Below are 25,802 nucleotides of genomic sequence, written 5' to 3' on the forward strand. Positions count from 1 at the left end.
CTAATGCAGATCGCAGCTATTCTTGGCATTTAAAATGCCTTTGCCGAGCAGTTCATAGCCCCCTTCATACTCCCACTGGAATTTAGGATAGCTGTCCCACACATCTGGCCATCCCATGAGTATCCGTATACAGGACTTCACCCTCTCCCATTTTTATGCAGTGCCACGTGCTTTGAGGAACATTTGGAAGGGTAACAACCATCTTCTCCAGTTCTCTGCCAGGTTCCCTTTTGGACTGGCTTCATGTTGGCTAAGATTTAGTTTTCCGCTAACCCCATGTCAACACAGGAGTGCAGGTAAGACTGGAGTTCGCTTGACAGGGCTCAGAGTTACAAGGGTTAAACCCCATCATAGGCCAGGGCTCCAGTACCTGCTGTTTCAGTGGTAAAGGCAGTGGGGCAATGAAGACATTCTTATTGTGGGAGAAAAAGACATAGGACATCCAGGCTGGATGGAATTGTGTCCTCTTTGGAGGGCAGCCTGCAGGGGGCGGCATAATCGCATACCCTAGAGCAGGCCTGATTCCATCCAGCTAACTACAGCAGTGCACACACCAGCCAGTGTTGGCATTTCTAAATGTGTTAGGAATTAAGAGGAATCAGGAGACATGACGGAACCCAGGGCTGCTCAGAGAGTGAGGGTGTGCTTGTTAGCACCAGCAGATGGATTTTTTTAGAACTATTTTCCTCAGTACCCAAACTGTCCCATTTGCAACAGGGGAGCGTGAAAATAACCTCTGCCAATCATTTATAAGGTGTCCTTTTAGCAAGAATTAATCAAGAGTAAAATTAACAGGCCTTCAGGGAAAGCTTGGAGAAGCACAGGCTGAGTCACAGACTGAAGTTTATTACGGTTAACAGCCCACTTGCATTTCCTTCTCTGCTACTCACAAGGGAAATATAACTGAAGCTGTGGCTGTTAGGGAAAGGGGTGGAGTGCTGGGAGGAACAGCAGCCAGTGGAGTAGGTTTGACTATAAAGAGGTAGGAAAAGGGAGAGAGACAGCATTTCAGCCTGCCTTTGAGTCTTCAGCAAACTTGGCCATGGCAGAAGGACGGGTCCAGTCACTTCATTACTCCATAGGGCTCCTGGGCATTGCTTCAGGTAGGAACCAAGTTTACCTGGCAAGGGAGGCTGGTGGTGGAATTGACGTTCTTGTCCAATGAGGTTACACATTTTAAATGGGGACTAACTAGATTCTGTTACGAAAGAAAGAGTTCTTCCCAGCAATGGGTTCTCTGAATCTTCCTGGCTTGGATAAAACCCTTAGATCTATAAACCAATCTGCATAAAGCAGTCAATAACATGTTTGTCTTGCCTTTCAAACACTGAGCTGAACTTTTCCATTTGGCCGGTTCTGGTTGGGAGTCAAACCTAAACTTTCCAATACAGTGTAGTTTCTAACATAATTCTTTACTGAGATTCACTTTCCTCTTTCTTTTCTCCTTCTGTCTCTCTTCCCTGGATTCCTCTTTTCCCTGATTGCTCTCTATTTCCATTCCTCTTTCTTGATTCCTTCTTTCTTTGCATTTCTCTGTTCCTTCATCTCCCTCTGTCTCCCTTTTTCCTGGAAAGCTTTTAAGACGTTTCTTTCCCTTTGTGTTCCATGCAGGATCCCTCTTGCTAGCTGTGTACTCCTACAGCTTCACCAGCCCAGCCCCTCTGATCCCCAGCACGACTCTGGGCGTCCTTTTGTTTGTTATATCAGCTCTCTTGGCATATGCAGGTAAGACCAGGAGCACTGGCAGCTAACAGCCCTTTCTGCAGCTTATATACATATTTTTGTACTGACCTCTATTTTGCCAGCCGATAACCTTGCCAGATCACTGATTCTCTCACCTGAAATGATATGCCAGGGCACCAGTTTTGTCAATGTGCAGAGGGACTTGAGAAAGAAACATCAGTTCTAAATGAATCATTTACTGAGTTAGGCTCACTGCACTGGAAGTTTGCTCATTATAAAAACAATTTCGAAGCTCTGTAAGAGTGGTAGTTTAAGGGAAGGCAGTGAATTAAACTGTGTGTTAGTAAGTAGTTGCCAAGGTCATAATCATTTTAGGGGGAAATCCCAGGTTATAAAAAGTTTCAAACTATTTTGACTGACTGGAGAATTACTCATGTCTCCCCACCAGGGGGAATGAAGAGACTGATGCTTAGGTTTCAGTACATTTATTTTAAGGGAGGCATTAGTGGAATTGCCTTGTGTTGGTCCTGGCATTTTGCTAGATATTAAACAAAATGCTAACCAGAGGAGAGTGGTCATGGGTAACAAAGCTTTTAACCTCTAAGTACTGGGTTCAGATCTACTCTCAGCCAGTGCTGGCACAAAGCTGCCCTAAAGCCTGATCTAGAGTCCACTGAAGTCAATGGGAATCTATCAACGGGCCTCACTGGTTTGGGATCAGGCCCTTAGCATGGAGCAGCTTTTTGAAGGCCCTCGTGAAATGGGTTGGTAGCCTTGGTTCAGTGGGCAGGTGCTGTCTTCACGTCAGGCCGTGGTCAATCATGACAGAGGACAGTGAACATCCTAGGGTTGCCAGGCACCCAGTTTTCGACCAGAATGTCCGGCTGAAAAGGGACCCTGGTGGCTCCGGTCAAAACCGCTGATCGGGCTGTTAAAATTCCGGTCGGCGGTGCAGTGGGGCTAAAGCAGGCTCCCTGCCTGCCCTAGCTCTGCACAGCTCCCGGAAGTGGCTGGCATGTCCGGCAACTAGGTGCAGGGGCAATAAGGGAAACTCCGTGTGCTGCCTCTGCCCCCAGTGCCAGCTCTGCAGCTCCCATTGGTTCGGAACCATGGCCAATGGGAGCTGCGGGGGTGGCTCCTGCGGGCACAGGCGGCACACACCGCGCAGAGCTGCCTAACCATGCCTCTGCCTAGGGGTTGGACATGCTGGCCGCTCCTGGGAGCAGCATGGAGCCAGGGCAGGCAGGATCCTGCCTTAGCCCCGCTGTGCCACTGCCCGGGAGCCACCTGAGGTAAGTGCTGCCTGGCCAGAGCCCACACCCCAAACCCCCTACCCCAAGTTGGAACCCCCTCCCACACCCAAACTCCCTCCCAAAGCCCGCCCCCACTCCCACATCCCAACCCTCTAACCCAGCCCTGAGCCCCCTCCCGGAGCCCACACCTTGCACCCCCTCCTGCACCTCAACCCCTTACCCCAGCCCTGAGCCCCCTGCTGGAGCCCACCACTCTCCACCACTCCAACTCCCTGCCCCAGCCGGAGCTCCCTTCTGCACTCCAAACTCCTCACCCCCAGCCCCTCCCCAGAGCCTGCACCCCCAGCCCTCACCCTCACTCCCTCCCACACCTCAACCCCCTTCCCCAGCCTTGAGCCTGCTCCCGCGCTCCAAACCCCTTGGGCTCAGCTGAAGCCCCCTCCTGCACCTCAAACTCCTCATCCCCAGCACCCCAGAGCCTTCACCCCAGCCCTCACCCTCTCCCACACCCCAACCCTGCCCAAGCCTAGCGCCCCCTCCCAGACCCTGAACGTCTACTTTCTGGTCCCACTCCAGAGCCCACACCCCCAGGTGGAGCCCTCACCCCCTCCCACACCCCAACTCTCTGCCCCAGCCCAGTGAAAGTGAGTGAGGGTGGGGGAGAGTGAGCGACGGCGGGAGCGTGGCTGGAATGAGTAGGGGTGGAGCCTCAAAGAAGGGGAGGGACAAGGGAGGGGCCTCAGGGAAGGGGCAGGGCAGGGGCAGGGCAGAGCAAGGGTGTTTGGTTTTGTGCAATTAGAAAGTTGGTAACCCTAGAATACCTGCACATGAAGGCTTGAGAGCTCTTGTACCCTTAGAGGTGAATTGCCTAATTATTACTTAGCCCAGTAGTTTGGGGGCATAAACGCAAAGGGTTAAATTATGGCCACCCTGCACTGATATAAGTGTGGAGCGCTTCTTACCCCCAACACACTTGTGCAGCAGCAGCCATGAATGGGTGGCTAGCTACACGGGAGCACTAAAGGCACAATGCCACAATGCCTTGCTCTAGCCCCCACTCCCAACATGGAGCCGGTTCACAAGGCCATAACGGAACGGAATGGAAATGGGGAAATTCTTGGGTGCTAAGTTCCAGCCCAGAATGAGCATCTCCCAGCCTAGGGATAAACTTCACAACACTAGGGGTTAGTAATGTGATCGTGGAAATCCTGAGGCACCATGGAAGGTGGTGGTCTAATATAGGAAGCGAAGAGGGCATGTAGCATGTTTGTAAAGTTGTAATACTGTTTTTGGGGTGATAGCGGAATTCCATTCAAACTCACATTTAACTTTAAGTCTCTCTAATCCAGTTCTCTGTCCACTTTCAGAGACAGGGCACTGTACTAGATTGATCTTGGGTCTGATCAGGTCTGGCAGTTCCTATGCTTCTTTATGAATGACTGGTTATGTATTAAGTGCCAACACGTTGCTCTGTGCTGTACATGACATGTAATACACACAGGCTCTGCCCCAAAGGGCTGACAATCTAAACTAGACAGAAATGGAGCGGACAGGATGCACCGGGAAACCCAGAGGAGGGATCACCAGCACTTTAATTGTACTAGTCTATTATGACAATTATTATTGACTTTCTTCGTATGGACATAATGGAATTTGATGAAGAAACGATAATGGACACAGACTGGGAAGGATGGTCCATGAACAAGGGTTGGAGGTGTGGAAAATGGCAGAGAGTTTGTTGTGGGAACACGTGTAAGTTCATTATCATTAAGAAGTGATACAATTTACGTCAAAATGTGGCGCTGGGACGTGTCACTCTGGCACACTGACAAACACAGCCTGTTGTCCCGGTGGTGTCTCTACAAGCTGGTGGCATCCCTGCTTCCTTTGTTTATTTCCCTCATAGGAGTTCAGAAGAGCCTGAGAAGTGCCCCCTTGTTCAAGTCGCTGTGTCTGACCATCTCAGTGCTGTGGTGCAGCTATGGAGTCATCCACATCCTGGCAGGGCAAGGGGTCCTGAATGGCATTGATGATTTCCGCAATGCCGTTGTGCCTGGCCTGGCAACATTTACTTTGGGACTCCTCATCATTGGGGTGGTGGGCATCCTTCAAAGAGAGCTCATCCTTGCCATGGTTGCTTCTTGCATTTCGCTTGCCTGTGCCCATGAAATTGCCATGCTTTATAACACAGCTTTTGGTTCCTCGGCAGTGGCTTGCAATTATATGATTGTCTGCTTCATTGTGGGCTATTTTGCTGTGGGGAGGGGTCTTTATTTCCTCAGCAAGGAGAAAATCACCCTTCCTGGCACAGATCTGGCCAAGAGCAAGACCAATGAGCAGGTCCAGGCCAATGGTGCCAACACAAATGACTTGGCAGTCATTGGTCTGATCTTGAACATGCTGTCTGCCAGCGTCTTTGGCTGCAGGCTCCTGGGAGTGACCAGCAATCTATTTGTGGGCCAAGTACCTTGGCTTTGGGCAGCTGGGATTTACCAGATTGGGGTCTGCATTTTCTCTTACCGGGCCTTGGATACATTGGCTGCCACATTCTTTGGTTTCACCTCGGTGTTGAAATTTGCTGGAGGCTATTCTCTCCTGTACCGGATCTGGCAGCAGGATGAGCCGGTTTTCCCCGTCCCTTTCTTGGTGGTTTTTGCTATCCTCTTTGCTGTCTTGGGTCTTTTCATCACCATTAAAAGCCTGGTGGATGGCCTGTATTTGCTGTTTTATGTGGCCTACTGCATCGCCCTAGCCTGTCGCCCTCATGGTTTTTTTGAAGGTGGTCCCCAAGGTGTGGATGTGGCCATCTTTGTGGCCTCGGCCCTTATGGCTCTCATTTACCAGTACAACATGAAGGCAAGTGCCAAAATCCCTACAGGGGAGGGAACGGTCCAGGCCTTGCTGTCCCGCAGCAGTCATCTCAAACTTCGTGAAGGGAAAGACCTTCATGCTCCCTACCTTGGCTATTCCAAGTATGCCGATGCCGAGGTGCTTGGCTTTGCATGCAGCGTCCTTGCTTCCTTTGCTATCACGATAACAGTGGACCCAAGGGCACCACTTGCTACCATTGTCATACCCTGGGTGGTGGTAGCCGGAGGGATCCTTAAGCTTTTATGTGGTTCAGTGGCCTTTGCCCGCGGTAAGACCTTGGAGAGCAGTGCCTTCATTCTCTACGGGGTCATGTGGATCATCTGGGGCTTAGCCAGATATGGTGGTCTCTATGGCACTAGCAGGGGCTTCCAAGTAGCTGTAGGCATCATTGCCCTCATGCTTGTCAATTGCTTCATTGTCTTCTGCACTCTCTTCCTAAGCATTTCCTGGTTCATTTACTCCCTCACCTTCTTACTCATACTCATCAGCTTCTTGCTGGATGCAGTCAACGCCATCCCAGCTGGCTATGATATTGCTGTCACCATCATCTTTGGGCTGGCCAGCTTCTACTGCTTCCTGTCTGCTCTTTTCAACAGTACCTTTGAAGGTTCCCACTTCCCTGTGGGTAGGCCTATTATGAAACTCAGTGGTACTGGGGGAGGAAACACCAAATGCCTTCACTTGCCTGCCAGGAAAGCTTCCTCAGTCAAGCAAATTGCAGGTAAGGAAAATGTATAGTGGAGAGAACAGGGGTAGGGGTTAACTGAGGGGTTTCATTTTGAAGAGAAGTCATGATAGAAGAAGAGCTACATTTTTTTCCCCATCTGAATCTACAAACTTTGATTATACTATGGCATTTTGACCAAAGCAGTATGGTCAAATGGTTAGAGCAGGAGAGTGGGAAGTAGGGGTCAAATGCTCTCCTGGTGTAAGTGGGAGAAATTCCATTGAAGTCAATGGCGTTGCACCCACTTATGTGGTTCAATATCTCCTGGTTTCTGTCCCTGGCTGGCCATCCCATCTACTTCATACAAATCCCACAGGCTGGCACTGCAACATGACACAGCTTCTGGGAATCCTTGCTGGGATATTTCAGGGGATAGAGGGGGAGGGTTACTCTCTGGATAGTGGGATGCCTACTTGCCTGCCTGGATATAACCTATAACTCTCCTTTAATGAACACTGGAAAATATACTGTAGTGGGCAACCCTTTAGCAGCCAGGGGATGAAGCCAAGGGCCCGTAGTTTGTCTTGTCCATCTATATCTCTTCTGTGAGTTTATGACTCAGCAGTTATCTGGGTTGTTTCCTGTTCTTAGAGATCATGAAGAATGGAGGAGCTTGTGGCATCCCCACCGACACAGTGTATGTTCTGGTGGCAGCCTGCAATCGACCTGATGCCGTAGAGAAAGCTTACAAGTAAGTGTTTTTACTACAGGCCCAGGCCAGGTCTTCTTCTAATAGTCTAGTGGAGACTCTAGTCACAGGCTGTAAGTGGCAACTGATAGCTGCTGTTGGGCAGTGTCTGCTGCAACAGGTCTGAAGGTGCAAGGGCCATGATTCAGCCCTCATAAGAGCAGTAAGCCTGCGGGTGAAGATCAGGGTTAGAAGAGGGAACAACTAGCGGGGTAATTGTCTCTGGAACATTCCTGGCTCCTGCCAGCTGATGGAACCAATTGGCTGGGACATCACAAGATTGTACAAAGAACAAAACATGGTGGCTAAAGAGCATTCCTTTCTTTTGTCTTCTTTACAGGACTAAGCGCCAGGCTCAGGATCGCCCCATGTCACTTTGGATTTCTAGTCTGAAGCAGCTGGAACCTACGAAGCATTTGTTCAACCCCATGCTGTGGGAATTCATGGTGGCTGCCTGGCCATCTCCCATTAGTCTGGTGGTTCCCAGAGGTGAGAGAATATTGTTGCTGTCAAGCTTTCCCCAAGGTGGAGAGTAGTGCTGAGCCAAAACACAGCAATGTTGTGCACCAATGCTGGGCCGTTCCTTGCTTAGGTGCATGGTACCACCACTGTTTGTAGACTCAACCCACATCAGCAAGTATTGTGTGGCTCTTCCCCTTACAGGGAAATGGGTGGACTTCCTGGGGATGAAAGACTCTGCTAAATATGTCGGTACCTCTCAGAGCATCGCCATCCGTATCCCCGACTGCTCCGTCACCACACATCTCATTGATCTGGTGAGTGACCAACGCACATCTCTCTCGGCTTGCTAAGGTCAAGCAGCAAGAAAAGTGACAGGTCTAATGATCACGTGGACCACAGTGGACAGGTTTGGTGTCAACAACTAGCAGTCAGCACATGGTGCAATGTCTAGGAGCGGGTGTCAGGAGACCTAGGTACTTCTCCCAGCTTTGTCACTGTCTAATCTTGGGCAAGTCACTTCACCTCGCTGTTACTCCTGATGTAAAATGAGACGATACTAAAGCCAGTCAGGAATTTGTTGATAGGAAATTGCCGATTTGTCAAAACCAAAACATTCAGTGGAAAAGATCTGGAAAAAAAAGTTTTGGAAGTGTCAAAAGCTCCTGTTTCGATATTTTCAAAACAAGAAATGCCAGTTTTCCTGTTCTGAATGACTTTTTGTTTTGAGATTGAAGCTGAGTAAATAATCGTAAAAGGTCAAAATTGAAACAAAATGTTTTGACCCAAACCAACAGTTTTTTTGGATTTTTGGTTCCTGAAAGTTTTGGAGATTTTGACATTTCATTCCAATTCAGGATTGGGGGACAATGGTCAAAATCTCAACATTTTTCACGGGATTGTACAATCCTTTCCAGCCCAGCTCGAGGTGATACTCACTTTTGTAAAGTTCTGGGGAAGAAAAGTGATGAGTATTATTATTACTGGCACAAAAAACTTCATTAAGGTTACGGTTGCAGGCACACATAGCAGTTGTTTGGTTGCACAGTTGCTTACAAGAATGTTTCAAAAAACCCAACAATCCAAATGTTAGAAACCTAGAAAATGCATAATTCTCACCCCTCTTGTCCGATTCACTGTATATTTACTAGAAAAGTTCTACCGCCATCTTACATCTAACCTCATATTTTGAATGCAATATGATCCTTTTTTGGACCGTGGAACAAATGATGCTTATTCAACCTAAATTATGGAACCAATGCCATTGCTCCATAAATTACCCCCAGCAGCGGTACGTGGGGTGACAACATCGCTGCCCAAATGTGCCTGTGTTAGTGTAATGCAGAGGTGGACAGCTGTATTTACCGTACCAAGTCACAGAAACAGCTCAGTCCAAGGATGTGATCCACATAGCTTCTATCTCAAGGCAACTCCTCTCTCTAATGTCACATGCCACATCTTTGTTTTCCCATTTGATACATCCTTAAGGCCATTTACTCTGGCCTTTGCTGGGTAGAAAAGCTTTTGCCCTTTCTTGCTTGGTGCTGAGCACTTCTCCTGCTGTCTTCTGTATGAACTCTTGGTGGCAGCAGCAAATGAAGGTGTGGTTGGGTGTAATTCAGTGGTGTTGCCAGCATCCAGTGCCAGAGGCGAACAACAGCAAGGTTCGTTGCCTGGTGTGCATCACCCAATAATCACAATGGGGTGGAGAAGCAGAAAAGTTTATTTGCAGCTGCAAACAAGGTACAGGGAGAATAGAATCTCAAATCCTGCACCCAGAGCAGGAAGTTACACAGGCTTTTATACATCCTTTCTTCAGCATACTTATCCAATAGCAAGCTGCCCTAAGTATCCATATAGCCAACCAATCCAGTTACCAGCTAGTTCCCTTGTTCTCTGTACCAGCTGTTAAATCATACATAAAGCTGCTTTATTCAGCATTGTTCTTCCATATCTGCCCTGTTTGGCCTTGTTTAGTTTCAGGCAGTCTGACTTTGCAACATATTGTTGCAGATCCTCAGCATAACTGCTGTGAGTGCCTCCAGGCTGGGGGGGGGGGGGAGCAAGAACACTTGGGCCTAGTGCGAGCAGGCTTCATCGACACTTGTGGTCTTCCATCCCCTCGAGTTACCTAGTGGCCATGTCCAGTGTCCCCAACAACTCCCTCCTTTGAGAACACTCAACAGCCTTGGCTCTGAGTTTTCTCACTTGGGCTACTTATTTCTTTACAATAGGACTTTGCATAAGCACTTTGTGATAGCCTTGAAGAGAATGACTTATTAATTTTTGCAAAAGGGTCCTGACACATGATACTGCACAGCATAATACCATTAATACAAGCAATACAGGAAAGAGAAGTTTCAATAACAGGCTAAATAAACCACCAAGCCAAAACAACAAACCCCAGCCTGAAAACAAGGTTTGCAACCAATCAATCTCGGGGGCAGAATGGGCAACCTGTGCTCCAGCTCGGGCATGGGCCTCAGCCTGTACCACCTTTTCATAGATCTCATAACTGCTATCATTTACATATACACAACATCGGGGCCCGACGAGGGCACAAGCCCCTCCTTGGGATGCCAAGAGATAGTCCAAAGCCAGCCTGTTTTGGAGGGAAAACGTCCTGAGCTGCTGTACCTCTTTATTTAATGTTTTTACTGCTGACCCTAAATCACTAACCGAGTCCTCTAACTCTAAGGCCACTTTCTCAAGTACCATTTGCAGCCTTACAGTATAGCGGCCTATGCATGCCATGGATGGCCCGGTAAACAGTGGCACTATTCCCAGTACAGAGCACCCTACAAACTTCTCGGTTGTGTGAGGGGACTCTTTATATTGCCTTCCAATGCCGTAGTCAGTCCCCGCAGAGTCTTTTCTCGGGACTTAACAGAGGTATTTCGGGCATTTTTAATCTTTTTTTCTGGGCAGTGTGGCAGTTATTGATAGATGAGGAACTCCATGAGCTATATAACAGCTACCCGTCCAGTTGGCTGGCAGCACCTTGTAAGCCTTTCGGCCACATACAAAATAGTGACCCTGTAGGGCCCAGTAAGGACTGTTTCTTAAGGGGATTCCTGGGATATTTAAGGCTGCTTTGGCTGCTTTTCCAAACAGTTCATATGCCCCTAAGGGGGCATCCCATCCTCCTGATTGGGTACAAGTGGGAGTGTTTCTAATTGTGCTGTTCAAGTTACACTCGCCATAGGGACCACTACAAACCCACCATTGGCTTGCTACATTGGAGATATTAACTGGACGGCTAGTTATATTTCCAAACCCTTCTTTTGTAGTAAAATTATTCGTAAAATTACATCCACACTGATGGCCTCCCCTTTTGGTCTTTATCCAATACCCATCAGCCCACTGTGTAACAACACAGGAGCTCTTTCCCACAGGACGCCCATAATGATCAGATTGGTTTCGGGTAAAACATAACACTCCCTCAGTGAGTACTGCAACTGAATACTCCTGGTCCTGATAGGTGGCCTGCTGTAAAGAGGTCTTGTTCCAGAACAGCAAGTCCATTCTTTCCTGCTCTTTGGTGGTGGCTAATTCTGCTAGGGTCAGGGGCAGCATGTCAAGGGGCATTCCCGTTTTGGGGGACAGTGGAGTTGGAGCCCATACCCAGCAATCAGTCTGGTTTGTTAAAGTAGCAACATGGTGCGCAAGTGAAACAAAGGAGTTATGCTCCCGATATGCAGTTTGGAAATACCAATACGGAGAATAACAATGTTACCCAATTAATTATCACCAGAGTCTTCCCAACCCAGGGTCTCCAGTACCTGGGTGGGCCCATTTTGGCGTTAAGGTGCACGCTATTTTTGTCTCTTAAACAGTAGCTTTAGCCCGAGATCGTCACTAGATGAGGAGTCAGCAGGTTGGACGGTCCACTGTTCTGCTGACGAGGGGGCGGGTACTGCCTTCAGACTACAGTGATGGATCCAGTTCTTGGGTCCCTCGATCTTTGCCGTTGTATGGGAGATCAGCAGGACGGTATAGGGTCCTTTCCACTTTTCCTGGAGAGGCTCGTCTTTCCAGGTGCGAACAAGCACGGAGTCACAGGGCTGTAAGGAGTGGACAGGAGAGTCCAAGGGGAGAGGCTGGGAATCCTTGGTATACCTGTGAAGAGACAAGAGAATAGCAGATAGGGAACACATATACTGTGACAAAAAACCATTACCCAACTCCCATTCCCCTGACAGAACCGGGGTGCCATTCATAGGCCATGCCCTTCCAAACATAATTTCAAAGGGACTAAGCCCTAATCTACCCTTTGGGAGAACGGAGTAGGACGAGGGGCAAAGCATCAGGCCATTGCAGTGAGGCTTCTTGGCACACTTTTGAGAGATGTCATTTAAGGGTCTGATTGTTACTCTCCACTACCCCACTGGCTTGCGGTCTCCAGGGTGTATAGCGTTTCCAGGGGATCTGTAAGGCATTTGAGATGCTTTGGATGATTTTTGACGTGAAGTGTGTCCCGTTGTCAGATTCCATTCACTGGGGGAGTCCAAAGCGAGGAATGATCTCCTTAACAAACTTGAGGGCCACTGTTCTGGCAGTGCAATTACGGCATGGGAAGGCTTCTGGCCATCCGTTGAACCGATCCACTAAGACAAGGAGATATTTGAACACTTGGGTCCGGGGAAACTCAGTAAAATCTATTTGCCACACCCATCCGGGGCCCGGAGTGGGTTCTAGGGCAGCTGGTGGCATAGGATGTCCTGGTCGGGGGTTATTCTTTTGGCAGACTAAGCAGCCCGCTTGTACCTGGGCAGCCAGGGGTCGGAGTCTGGATGTGATCAAATATTTTCCCATTAGTTGGATAAGTGCTTCCCTGCCAGCACGAGTGGTTTGGTGCAGTTTCTGCAATACTGGCCGGATCACGCCCTTTGGTAGAAGGACCTTCCCTTTCGGGGAATGGAGCCATCCCTCCTTTTCCTGGAGACCAAGTTTGTCAGTTAGCTGTCTCTCCTCCCCAGAGTACTGAGGGGTTGGAAGCTCCCCTACTGATGGGATAAGGGCATGCATATGGGCGTTCTCAGTCTGAGGGGATGGCAGGGTGGTAGCATGCTTAGCCTCTCTATCTGCCCTAGCATTACCGCTGGCCACATCTTGATTTTCTCTTTGATGGGCTTTACAGTGTACCACCGCCTCTTCCGAGGGAAGTTGTACAGCTTCTAGGAGCCGGAGGATTTGGTGCCCGTACTTGACTGGGGAGCCTTGGGCTGTCAGCATTCCCCTTTGCTTCCATAGGCCAGCATGAGCATGCAGCACTCCAAAAGCATACTTTGAATCGGTAAAAATGTTGACCCGCTTTCCTTTTGACAGTTCAAGTGCATGGGTCAGGGCTACTAGTTCGGCCAGCTGGGCAGAGGTCCCTGCGGGCAAACCTTCGGCTTCCACAGTGTCATGAAGGGGCACAAAAGCATAACCTGCCCTCCTTTGCCCATCTATTACAGTACTGCTACCATCAGTGTACCACTCATAATCTGCATTTGGGAGGGGTACATCCTTTAAATCCAGAGGCTGGAGTACTGGGCATCTATGATCTCTAAACAGTCATGTTCCTGTTCCTCTGTTTCTGGCAAGAGGATGGCTGGGTTAAGGGAGGGGCAAGGCTGTAAGGTGACTTCAGAGCTCTCTAACAGCTTAGCCTGGTACCGAGCAATCTGAGCCTGGGTGAGCCAGAGCCCACCCTTTGTGTCTAGCAGGGCTCGGACCAATCTCTGTAACCCAAGGCATCCTACTCTTATAAGGTGGGGTCGTGGGGGCCAAAGGGGACTCCGGATCTGCCATTACAGTGGGGGTGGAGGTCTGGGGACTAACATTAGCTGCTACCGAACCAGTCGGAGTCAAATTACAGCTCTGCAGAATTACAGCTCTGTTCTATCTCTTAAAGCCATAAACGCTTATGCATACAGATGTTCATTCCATTTACCCAGTCACTGACAAAACAAAACTAATTGGAGGATCATATTATAATTAATTGACCCTCCCGGTGGCCACCATTCCTGGTCCTCTAGCCGATATTGAGGCGAGTCTACTGTACAAAACCTTTTCAATTGGCTTTTTGTCATTTGATCTGATACAAACACTTTCCAGTTTGCTAGAATGCATTCTAGGGGCGTACACTGTGCCCTAACCCCCGAGCTCTGTCCCTGTCCCATACTTACAGGGTAACTCTTGGCGTCCCCAGGTTCCAATAGAGCATACAATCTGGATTTCAAAAGGTTCCTACCTTATCCAAGGGACCGGTTCCTCACCATTGCCCGCAGCTGCTCCTCCCCTATGTCCAAGGGACCGGTTCCCCACCGTCACCCACAGCTGCTTCTCCACTATATGAGTGCGTTGCACTGTTGTGCCCTCCGGGGGCGATCAAATCGTGTCTCCTCCGAGGCCCCCGATGAACTCACCGGTGCGCACTGGGCGTCGGTTCTCGCCGCAATCCTCGACCTCCAGGAGGGGTCCGGGCAAGGCTAAATAGAGGCCTCGTCGCCCACCCAGGGACACGAAAAGCTGTTGCTGGCACCCAGTGCCAGAGGCAAACAACGGCAAGGTTCATTGCCCGGTGTGCGTCACCCAATAATCACAACGGGGTGGAGAAGCAGAAAAGTTTATTTGCAGCTGCAAACAAGGTACAGGGAGAATAGAATCTCAAATCCTGCACCCAGAGCAGGAAGTTACACAGGCTTTTATACATCCTTTTTTCAGCATACTTATCCAATAGCAAGCTGCCCTAAGTATCCATATAGCCAGCCAATCCAGTTACCAGCTAGTTCCCTTGTTCTCTGTACCATCTGTTAAACCATACATAAAGCTGCTTTATTCAGCATTGTTCTTCCATATCTGCCCTGTTTGGCCTTGTTTAGTTTCAGGCAGTCTGACTTTGCAACATATTGTTGCAGATCCTCAGCATAACTGCTATGAGTGCCTCCAGGCGGGGGGGTGGGCCAAGGACACTTGGGCCTAGTGTGAGGGGGCTTCATCGACACTCGTGGTCTTCCATCCCCTCGAGTTACCTAGTGGCCAGGCCCAGTGTACAGAGCGCTGCACATGGGAAACTTCCTACAGCAATGCTGACCTTTGCACCTATGCCCCATTGATACAGCTCCAAGTGGGGCCACATTGATCGCCCAGAACAGTGTGATGGCTGGTGTTCCTGTACTAAGGCAATTTATTTGGAACCTGATCCTGACCTTCCACAAATCAGACCCCTTCCCCACTGCTGTGTCTGTGGGCCTTTGCTGAAGAAACCATGACACCCTGCCTGCTCCTTTGATAATTTGCTTGCTGCCCATATTTACATTGGGGTTCCAGTGTAATTTACTGTCCCAGGAAATTAAAATGTTTCATTCCTTCCTGAGGAAGTGTGCTCCAGGAATTATTTTGGGGCAGTTCTCTGGCCTGAGTAATCCAAGAGGTCAGACTAGTTGATTACAAGGGTCCCTTCTGGCCTTAGAATCATAGAATATCAGGGTTGGAAGGGACCCCAGAAGGTCATCTAGTCCAACCCCCTACTCAAAGCAGGACCAATTCCCAGTTAAATCATCCCAGCCAGGGCTTTGTCAAGCCTGACCTTAAAAACCTCTAAGGAAGGAGGTTTCGATAAGACCTCCTCAATTCAGCCTAATTTTTCATATCTTCCTCACTGTACTGTTGTCCTCACACTCACACTCTGGCACCCTCCTTCAGTTAAAATGGGTTTCAACAAACAAAGTATAAAGTGAAATGAATCCCTGAGCATTATCGTTTCTGTGCTGGAAGCTCTGTTCAAAACCCACTTTCTCATTTTGCTCTCAATTACCAGGTTGGCCCCATTGCAGTCACATCAGCCAATCCAACTGGAGAAGCAGACACTACTCACCACAACCAGGTGTACGCCAAACTGGGAGACAAGGTAATCACCATGTGCTTCTTCACATTCATCATGGGAGCTGAGGGAGATGTGATTGCAAGTTGATATCGATTTGCTCCCAGCGGGCAAGTCAGTGGTTAAAACTAAAATCCAGGGATAGATTGTAAATTAGAAGCTTATTGAGGCTTATCCCAGAAAGGCGAGGGAGGGAGAGAAAGAAGGCTGGAAAAATAAGGAATCAAAATAAACACAAACATTTTTATTTTTCATGACACAGTCTGTGACCCGCCACTGTAGTTGGTTTCTCTTCAGATCCATAAGGATGTGAATGCCATAGAGCATTTCATAGAATCATAGAATATCAGGGTTGGAAGGGACCTCAGGAGGTCATCTAGTCCAACCCCCTGCTCAAAGCAGGACCAATCCCCAATTAAATCATCCCAGCCAGGGCTTTGTCAAGCCTGACCTTAAAAACTTCTAAGGAAGGAGATTCTACCACCTCCCTAGGTAACGCATTCCAGTGTTTCACCACCCTTCTAGTGAAAAAGTTTTTCCTAATATCCAACCTAAACCTCCCACACTGCAACTTGAGACCATTTCTCCTTGTCCTGTCATCTTCTACCACTGAGAATAGTCTTGAACCATCCTCTTTGGAACCACCTCTCAGGTAGTTGAAAGCAGCTATGAAATCCCCCCTCATTCTTCTCTTCTGCAGACTAAACAATCCCAGTTCCCTCAGCCTCGCCTCATAAATCATGTGTTCCAGACCCCTAATCATTTTTGTTGCCCTTCACTGGACTCTCTCCAATTTTTCCACATCCTTCTTGTAGTGTGGGACCCAAAACTGGACACAGTACTCCAGATGAGGCCTCACCAATGTCGAATAGAGTGGAACGATCACGTCCCTCGATCTGCTGGCTATGCCCCTACTTATACATCCCAAAATGCCATTGGCCTTCTTGGCAACCAGGGCACACTGTTGACTCATATCCAGCTTCTCGTTCGCTGTCACCCTTAGGTCCTTTTCCGCAGAACTGCTGCCTAGCCATTCGGTCCCTAATCTGTAGCGGTGCATTGGATTCTTCCGTCCTAAGTGCAGAATCCTGCACTTATCCTTGTTGAACCTCATCAGATTTCTTTTGGCCCAATCCTCCAATTTGTCTAGGTCCCCCTGTATCCTATCCCTACCTGCCACCGTATCTACCACTCCTCCTAGTTTAGTATCATCCGCAAATTTGCTGAGAGTGCAATCCACACCATCCTCCAGATCATTTATGAAGATATTGAACAAAACCGGCTCCAGGACTGACCCTTGGGGCACTCCACTTGATACCGGCTGCCATCTAGACATGGAGCTATTGATCACTACCCGTTGAGCCCGACAATCTAGCCAACTTTCTACCCACCTTATAGTGCATTCATCCAGCCCATACTTCTTTAACTTGCTGACAAGAATACTGTGGGAGACCGTGTCAAAAGCTTTGCTAAAGTCGAGGAATAACAAGTCCACTGCTTTCCCTTCATCCACAGAACCAGTTATCTCATCATAGAAGGCAATTAGATTAGTCAGGCATGACTTTCCATTGGTGAATCCATGCTGACTGTTCCTGATCACTTTCCTCTCGTCTAAGTGCTTCAGAATTGATTCCTTGAGGACCTGCTCCATGATTTTTCCGGGGACTGAGGTGAGGCTGACCAGCCTGTAGTTCCCAGGGTCATCCTTCTTCCGTTTTTTAAAGATGGGCGCTACATTAGCCTTTTTCCAATCTTCTGGGACTTCCCCCTATCGCCATGAGTTTTCAAAGATAATGGCCAATGGCTCTGCAATCACAGCCGCCAACTCCTTTAGCACTCTCGGATGCAACGCATCCGGCCCCATGGACTTATGCACGTCCAGCTTTTCTAAATAGTCCCTAACCACTTCTTTCTCCACAGAGGGCTGGCAACCTACTCCCCATGCTGTGTTGCCCAGTGTAGCAGTCTGGGAGCTAACCTTGTTTGTGAAGACAGAGGCAAAAAAAGCATTGAGTACATTAGCTTTTTCCACATCCTCCGTCACTAGGTTGCCTCCCTCATTCAGTAAGGGGCCCACACTTTCCTTGGCTTTCTTCTTGTTGCCAACATACCTGAAGAAACCCTTCTTGTTACTCTTAACATCTCTTGCTAGCTGCAGCTCCAGGTGTGATTTGGCCCTCCTGATTTCATTCCTACATGCCCGAGCAACATTTTTATACTCTTCCCTGGTCATTTGTCCAATCTTCCACATCTTGTAAGCTTCTTTTTTATGTTTAAGATCTGCAAGGATTTCACTGTTAAGCCAAGCTGATCGCCTGCCATATTTACTATTCTTTCGACACATTGGGATGGTTTGTCCCTATAACCTCAATAGGGATTCTTTGAAATACAGCCAGCTCTCCTGGACTCCTTTCCCCCTCATGTTATTCCCCCAGGGGATCCTACCCATCAGTTCCCTGAGGGAGTCAAAGTCTGCTTTCCTGAAGTCCAGGGTCCGTATTCTGCTGAACTTGACCAACTCATGGTCACTACCTCCCAGATTCCCATCCACTTTTGCTTCCCCTACTAATTCTTCCCGGTTTGTGAGCAGCAGGTCAAGAAAAGCTCTCCTCCTAGTTGGCTCCTCCAGCACTTGCACCAGGAAATTGCACCAGGAAATTTCTGGACCTAGAAGTGTTAAAGCCCCTGACATTCTAATGTTCCAGAACCCTTGGGGATGTCAAAGATTCTAGAACCCTTGTTGTCTTTTGTTTTAGTTTTCAGAACTAAAGTTCTAAGTCTATGACCAATGCTGTAGAGACTAGAACCATTGGGAGTTATAAAACGTTCTGAATCTTAAGGGACTCTCCTCTTCCATGAGCACTGCCAATTAAATTACCAGATCCTTGTATTTTCCAGTTTTTAAACTCTGAAAGCAGAGTTAATGCCTTAAGTAATCCCATGAATGCACTGGATATTTCCCACTGAAAATACAGAACTTGAGACAACAAGTTAATGGCAAGTTCATGTGAGGATGACTTAGGCTCAGAGTAAGGGGGACCACTGTTCTTTCACCATTCTCACATCTGACCATTCTGACATCCTACGCATACAAAGGCAACCTTAGAGATGCTCAGCGGATGTAAACCAGCATAGCTCTGTTAAGGTAAATGGAATGGTGCCGATCTACACCAGCTGAGGATCTGGCCCTTGAGTTTTACTTAGTGAACTAATTCCACTTTGCATTGGTCAAAGTCACCCAAGATCACTGGGTGACTTCTGGAAATCACCAGGGATTTCTGGTGACTTTGGCCAATGCAAGGTGGAAAAAGGAGAGGGAGGGGATGGGAATCTGTAGCATGGCTGTAGGTAATGCTAAATCCATTGAGAAAGGGGAACTCTCCCCCCTTTAACCAACTGCCTGAGAAGGGTCCCGTAATATGAGTGTTGCTTACTATCAAGGTGGATGCAGTTCTATGCGATGGGCCTTCTCCAGAGAACATTGCCTCCACTGTTGTGGACTGCACCAAGATTGAGAGTGGAAACATAGGGTTCTTCAGGGTCGGCATTGTTCCGAAATCCCAGGTAAACCATCTCTTTTCTGTATTTCTCTTCCCCTTCTCTCTCTCTTTCCCTTCTCCACTGAGTGAGTACTGGAAGGACAGGGAGGCACCCAGATCCACAAGGAGGCAAAGACCTCTCCAACACTCTAGTGCTGGAGAGCCAGGGACTGAGAGTTAGGATGCCCGTGTCCTGTTCCTGAGTCTGATGTGACCCTGGACAAGTCACTTTCCCTCTCTGTGCAAGAGCGTCTCCATCTGTGGCATGGGGTTATGATACTTGCACGTTTATGTAAAGTGCTTTGAGATCCAAGGTTGAACGGTGCCTCATACGTTAGTGCAAAGGGTTTTCCTTATTCCATTATATTAAAAGATGGAGGGGAATCCATTGCCAGTCAGCAGCTGGGACTTTGAAGTGTATGTTCTTCATTTCTGCCAATCCAAGAGTCTTTGAGCTGAAGTGAAGGCTGGGTGCAACTCGCAAGAGAGAGGGGCCAGCCAGTGTGGCTTTAAAAACACTATGGTATCTTGTGATGGCAAAAGAAGTTAGTGCTGTTGCCACTCAATATCCAAGTCCCAATCCTGTTTGTCAACTCTAGGTACTACAGATACTGGAGCAAGTGCAGAGGAAACACATGCAGGGCCATACCAATGGCAGCATTGCAATGGCGGGCCAGAAGAAGCAGCAGCACCTCTCCCATGCCATCTCCAATGGGATACATGCTGCCAGCCCAGAAGAGAGCACATTGACATCATTCACTAACAGTGTGTTCAGCGCTGATGAAGAGGGAGCAAAGCTCTGAGCAACCCAGTTACACATTCACCAGGGAAGGGCTTTCCAGTAAGTGACATGCAGATAAAAATAGAGGATGGAAGAGAGATCCCAGTCTTAGGTGCAGTGAATCCACCCTTCTACGGATATTGCTAAACTGTCCCTGCCTGGGGGTGATTTATAACCCAGGAACGTACACTGTTAGTTTTCATCTTTGGAGTCCACCAGATTTCACCAAATACGATCTATGATCAAACAGTCTTACTGGAGTGATTTACTGGCCCCAGGTCCCTCTTCAAGGGTTTATTCTTCACCCCAATTTGAAGACTGGTCATATGGCCTCTGATTTGGGAAAGTCTTTCTGTTTACGTTACTTATATTGATTTGTTTAGGAGGGAACCCTACATGAAACAAGTGGTGAACCCTGCCCCCCTCCCCAAAATAGATCTTTTCAGAGGCTTGAATCCAGGGGTCATGAGTGTAGTGTAAATATCAAGGTTGATAGGAGATGTCCCTGGATGTTGGCACCTTCTTCCAAGAAAGACAGGTACCTAAAGTTTAGCTACTTGGCTCAAAATGAAGATTGCAGAAGTAGTGGAGTTTCAGGAAAGACTCTCCTTTCTGAGGGAATGATATCGCCCTGGGAGCTGACAGTGTCTACACTGCAGGCACATTTTTGAAGGATCAAATGCACTTAAACCTGAGAATGCAGAGCCAGACCCTTGTATTGATTTTTCAGTTTGCTGGCCGAACCAAACAAATGTTTCAGGTCAAAACGGACATTTTAATTTTTAGAATGAAATGTTTTGTTTCAACTTTTAAAAATAAAACTGAGATAAATTTAGAAATGCAAAGTTGTTTCGAACTGAAGAATCAAAACGTTTCACTTTGAAAATGTCAGAATCAAGCATTTCCGTTTTTTTCAACATGAATTCACGAAACGTTTCTGTTGAGCCAAATCTGTGGCTTTCATTGTATACTGTAATGATGCACATTTGTACAGCAAGTTTCATGTCTCTGGTGCAGGTTCTATATGGAGTAGTGGATGCTGAGCTAGGGGAGGAGAACAGGAGATTCAAACTCACATGAGAAATTGTTCACAGGATGAACCCTAGCTGGATATGGAAATTCAGCCGTTATTGTTGCCTTCACCTGCCCTTCCTCTTTCCGGCCAAACAACTCTTGAGCCTGATTCTGATCTCACTTTGATCGGTGTGAAGACTTGATCAAACTCCAGCTAATGTCAATGGAAAGGACCTTGCTGACTTCAGTGGGAGTTTGATTGGTCTTTGAACTGGGTGTTAAATTCAGTGAGGTCTGTGGAATTATAGTAGTATACATTTCACAAATCCAGAGGATCGGTGCTACACCCGCAGCTTTGGAAAAGTCTCTTGGAGGAACACATCTGATGTGCCAGACCCCCAAGGGGTCTCACTCTTCCATCGTGGTAGGCCAGGTGGCTTCACCGCCTCCTTAGACTGAGTCTCTGGGGCTCCAGCACTCCTGCTTCACATCCTGAGCTCCGTCCAGCAAGTGCAACTGCTGAAATAGACTCCTGGTAGAGAGTTGTACACGCCTCAGGGATTAGTGCACCTCACCCAGTGTTTACAGTGACAGTCAGGCAGTGTCAAAACAGTCGAGTTTATCAGTAAACTAGAACACACCATAAGAAGTCCTTAGGTTAGCACAGAGAAATAAAGGTTAAAACAGAGTCCATTCTGGTTAGCCCAGAGCCCAACCAAGCTGTAGTGAGGCTCCATTTTCGCATATCCCCCACCTCACACCTCTCAGGCTTTTGTTCTTAACCTGGGGGCTTTGCTCAGCTTCCCTGCTGAGAGACAGGGAAATCCATGAATCATTGGAGCTTGCATTGTCTCTCTGGCCCCCTTGTTGATTTGGGTCAGGTTCAACCAGTTCCAACTCTCCATCCCTCCCGGCAGGGAGTTGACACTCACCTATGTAGGTTTCAGAGTAACAGCCGTGTTAGTCTGTATTCGCAAAAAGAAAAGGAGGACTTGTGGCACCTTAGAGACTAACCAATTTATTAGAGCATAAGCTTTCGTGAGCTACAGCTCACTTCCTCAGATTTGTGCAGGAAATAGCCCAACTTGATTGTCATGCACATTGTGTAAAGAGTTGTCACTTTGGATGGGCTATCACCAGCAGGAGAGTGAATTTGTGTGGGGGGGTGGAGGGTGAGAAAACCTGGATTTGTGCTGGAAATGGCCCACCTGATGATCACTTTAGATAAGCTATTACCAGCAGGACAGTGGGGTGGGAGTAGGTATTGTTTCATATTCTCTGTGTATATATAAAGCCTGCTGCAGTTTCCACGATATGCATCTGAGGAAGTGAGCTGTAGCTCACGAAAGCTTATGCTCTAATAAATTGGTTAGTCTCTAAGGTGCCACAAGTCCTCCTTTTCTTTTCACCTATGTAGCTTAGTCTGCCCTGAGAGCAAATTTAATCCCTTCCCTGCGACTGGATAACAATGTGGCATATGGGGAAACTGAGACACACATAGGATTCATAAAAAATATTACAACAGTTCCCACTTTGTTACACTACTGAGAGCACAATTAGGCCTTCTTGACTTGTTGAGGAGAGGCAAAGACAGAATGTTGTATCATTGACTTAGTTAATTTATTTTGCAGAGGTTCTCACTGTAACTGGTTTTTTTTACTGATTTTTCAAAAAACCAATAAAACATTTCTAATAAAATATACAGCTTGTAACACTGAACAGCATTACAATGCATGGTGATATCAGACCATCTGCAAACCAGGAGCCATGGCTCTGAAATGAATTTAAACACTTCAAAGTGTGGTGGAAAAATTAACCACGTGTTGTGTTTGGCTCAGAACCATGCCTGAGGCTCCATTATTGATTACAAGCGCAGGGGGGTAACAGCTCTAAGTAGCTGCCCCCCCCCCCCCCGATGCAAAGCACACACAGCTTTTTAAAGCTTAAAACCACAGACAAATTACACAGACTTTCGACTTAATTACCTTATTTGGAATATAGGAAAACAAGCTTTTCCTGTTATTGACAGGTGTTCTTTTGCGGTTAACATTTCTTAAGCTGTGCTGCTGTAATTGCCTTACAATGGAATTTTCCACACTTTTTTCTTATGCTTCATATACACAGTTAGCTTGACCAAAGTTTTAGGCCTACTTGGGAAGTTTAGGACTACTTGGGTCCACTGAATTTTTCCTCCACAACAGTGCCCTAATCTGTTATCCAGATACCCCTCAAGAATGTAGGGAATTGTTCATACCTTCCACAAGAGCTGCCCATGTCTCAAATAGGAGAGAGGTCATAGATAACATCAAAATTCATCTGTGGGACGGTTTCAATAGGATTGCACTATGAATGTAAACTCTTTGGGGCCTTTTGTTCTGTGTTTGTACAGCACCTACTACAATGGGGTCCAGGTCCAGGACTAGGGCTACTAGGTGCTAATAATATGCTAATAGTATGCTAATAATAATGCCCCTGGGATGAAGTGGGCCCCATTCCTTCACCAGGTTACATAACAAGCAGGCATCTCTGAAGAAGATAAAGTCCAAGGTGAGGCGTTTCTGAAGATGGTTAACCCAGAAAGGTACCTAAGTATCACAGACCTCTTCCCCAAGGACATCTAATAGGGAGTCCCAATGGAGAGGTTCTGGATTCATGGTTGTTATGCACCTTGAATAGTCATTTATACCAGTGAGTTCAAAGTGGGTTGAAAACTGGCCCCTCTCAAAAAACGCAGTCTGGATCCTTTCCTCCTCTTCAGGACAGCTCCCATTGGCCAAGTGGCCAACCCCCATGATGTTAAATTTATGTCCTTGGCCTCCTTTAAACCCTTAAGTTCAACTGGAAAGACTCACAATTGCCTCATGTTGCTCAACAGTGTCCTCTTCTGGCTCTGTAGAGAAGAGTGTTAATGAGCTCCAGAGGGCTTCCCTTCCAGCCCTGCTCAGTGGGAAGGGTGTTCGGTGTACCACAGGGCCACAGGCCAGTTAGGGGATGAAGGGGATGGTTAGGGAGCTCAGAACTCCATCAGAGGGAGGTGATTCAAGTATACCATGACATCATCAGTGACGAGCACATAAGTCCATAGGTTTAGAAGGTCCATAGGTTCATTTTGGTTCCATCTCTGAATATCTTGGGCCTGAAAACTTTGGCTGGAAATCACATATGAGATTTCCAACACTTCCTCTTCCTGGCTAGGGTTCCAGAAGGGCCTTTCCAGCAGCACTTTGACTTTTGCAGTCCCAGGAGTGCAGAGGCAGCCATGACAATGAAAAAAAACCCCAACACAAACAAGTATTTGTCATTCTCAGGAAAGATCAGCTTCACCATCTGCTCCCTCGTATCTGATCTGTTGGCAATGTTGGGGGCACTGGGCATGGCCACTAGGTAAGTCGAGGGGATGGAAGACCACGAGTGTCGATGAAGCCCCCTCGCACTAGGCCCAAGTGACCTCGGCCCCCCCGCCTGGAGGCACTCGCAGCAGTCATGCTGAGCATTCTGCAACAATATGTTGCAAGCGCAGACTGTCTGAAACTGAACAAGGCCAGACAGGGCAGATATGGCAAAACAATGCTGAACAAAACAACTCCATATATAGTTTAACAGATGGTACAAAGAAAAAGGGCACTAGCTGGTATATCGGATTGGCTGGCTATATGGATACTTAGGGCAGCTTGTTATTAAATAAGTATGCTAAAAAAAAAGGATGTATAAAAGCCTGTGTAACTTCCTGCTCTGGGTGCAGGATTTGAGATTAATGTCTCCCTGTACCACTTGAAGCTTCAAATAAACTTTTCTGCTTCTCTACCCCGTTGTGATTATTGGGCGACTCACACTGGGCAACGAACCCTGCTGTTGCTTGCCTCGGGCACTCTGTGCCGGCAACAGCTTTTGGCGTCCCTGGGTGGGCGACGAGGCTGCTATTTAGCCTTGGCCGGACCCCTCCCGGCGGTCGAGGATTACGGCAACAACCGACGCCAAGTGCACACCGGTGAGTTCATCGGGGACCTCGGAGGAGATGCGATTTGATGGACCCCGGAGGGCACAACGGTGCAACGCACTCATATAGTGGAGAAGCAGCTGCGGGTGACAGTGGGGAACCGGTCTCTTGGATAAGGTAGGAACCTCTTGAAATCTGGATTGTATGCTCTGTTGGAACCTGGGGACGCCCAGAGTTACCCTGTAGGTATGAGACAGGGACAGAGCTCGCGAGGTAGGGCACAGTGTACGCCCTTAGAGTGTATCCTAGCAAACTGGAAGGTATTTGGTTCGGATCCAATGACTAAGAGTCAATTAAAACAATTCTGTATGGTTGACTGGCCTCAATATCAACTAGAGGACCAGGAGAGGTGGCCACAGGGAGGGTCAATTAATTACAACACGATCCTCCAGTTACTCCTGTTCTGTCAGCAAACAAAAAAATGGAATGAACGTATGTATGCGCATTTGTTTCTGGCTTTATGTACTTGAACAGGTATTTTACAGCAATGTAATTTGACTCCGACTGGTTTGGTAGCAGCTACTGTTAGTCCCCAGACCCCCACCCCCACTCTAATGGCAGATCTAGTGTCCCCTTTGGCCCCCACACCCCCACCTTATAAGGGTAGGATGCCTCGGGTTACAGAGATTGCCCCCTTGGTGGGACTCTATCCTTTGATTACCGAGACTGTTGTGGCTTGCCCAGGGGCAGACGGACATCAGGCTACCACCATGCAAGTTTACACCCATGTGCCATTCAATCCACTAGACTTAGCAGCTTTTACAACACAGGCTGGGGAATTCTCCACGAACCCAAGCTGGTTTATTTCAGTCTTTGAGGAGTGCCTCAGTAGTCACAAGCCAGATTGGGACGACTGTAATCTCCTCCTGAGAACCCTGTTGTCTGAGGTAGAGCGAAATCAGGTTACAGCTAAGGCAAGG

The 25,802-nt window shown here is 47.9% G+C and overlaps 2 protein-coding genes across 3 annotated transcripts in view; one reads left to right on the forward strand and one right to left on the reverse strand.

Annotated features, from left to right (window-relative positions):
- LOC311525909 (glutamine amidotransferase-like class 1 domain-containing protein 3, mitochondrial) overlaps positions 1-25,802 on the reverse strand; it is a 65,194-nt gene that overhangs the window by 12,990 nt on the left and 26,402 nt on the right. The gene's annotated exons all lie outside the window — the stretch shown is intronic.
- On the forward strand, positions 1,019-20,631 carry LOC311525758 (uncharacterized protein). The gene is made up of 9 exons (XM_084638098.1): positions 1,019-1,103; positions 1,612-1,725; positions 4,843-6,528; positions 7,126-7,225; positions 7,563-7,711; positions 7,886-7,998; positions 15,489-15,578; positions 18,993-19,115; positions 19,690-20,631. Exons 1-9 carry the CDS (start codon positions 1,043-1,045, stop codon positions 19,891-19,893), a joined length of 2,640 nt encoding a protein of 879 aa, XP_084494224.1. The 5' UTR covers positions 1,019-1,042; the 3' UTR covers positions 19,894-20,631.

This window comes from Lepidochelys olivacea (assembly GCF_965140295.1).
Source record: "Lepidochelys olivacea isolate rLepOli2 genome assembly, chromosome: 9".
NCBI lineage: Eukaryota > Metazoa > Chordata > Testudines > Cheloniidae > Lepidochelys > Lepidochelys olivacea.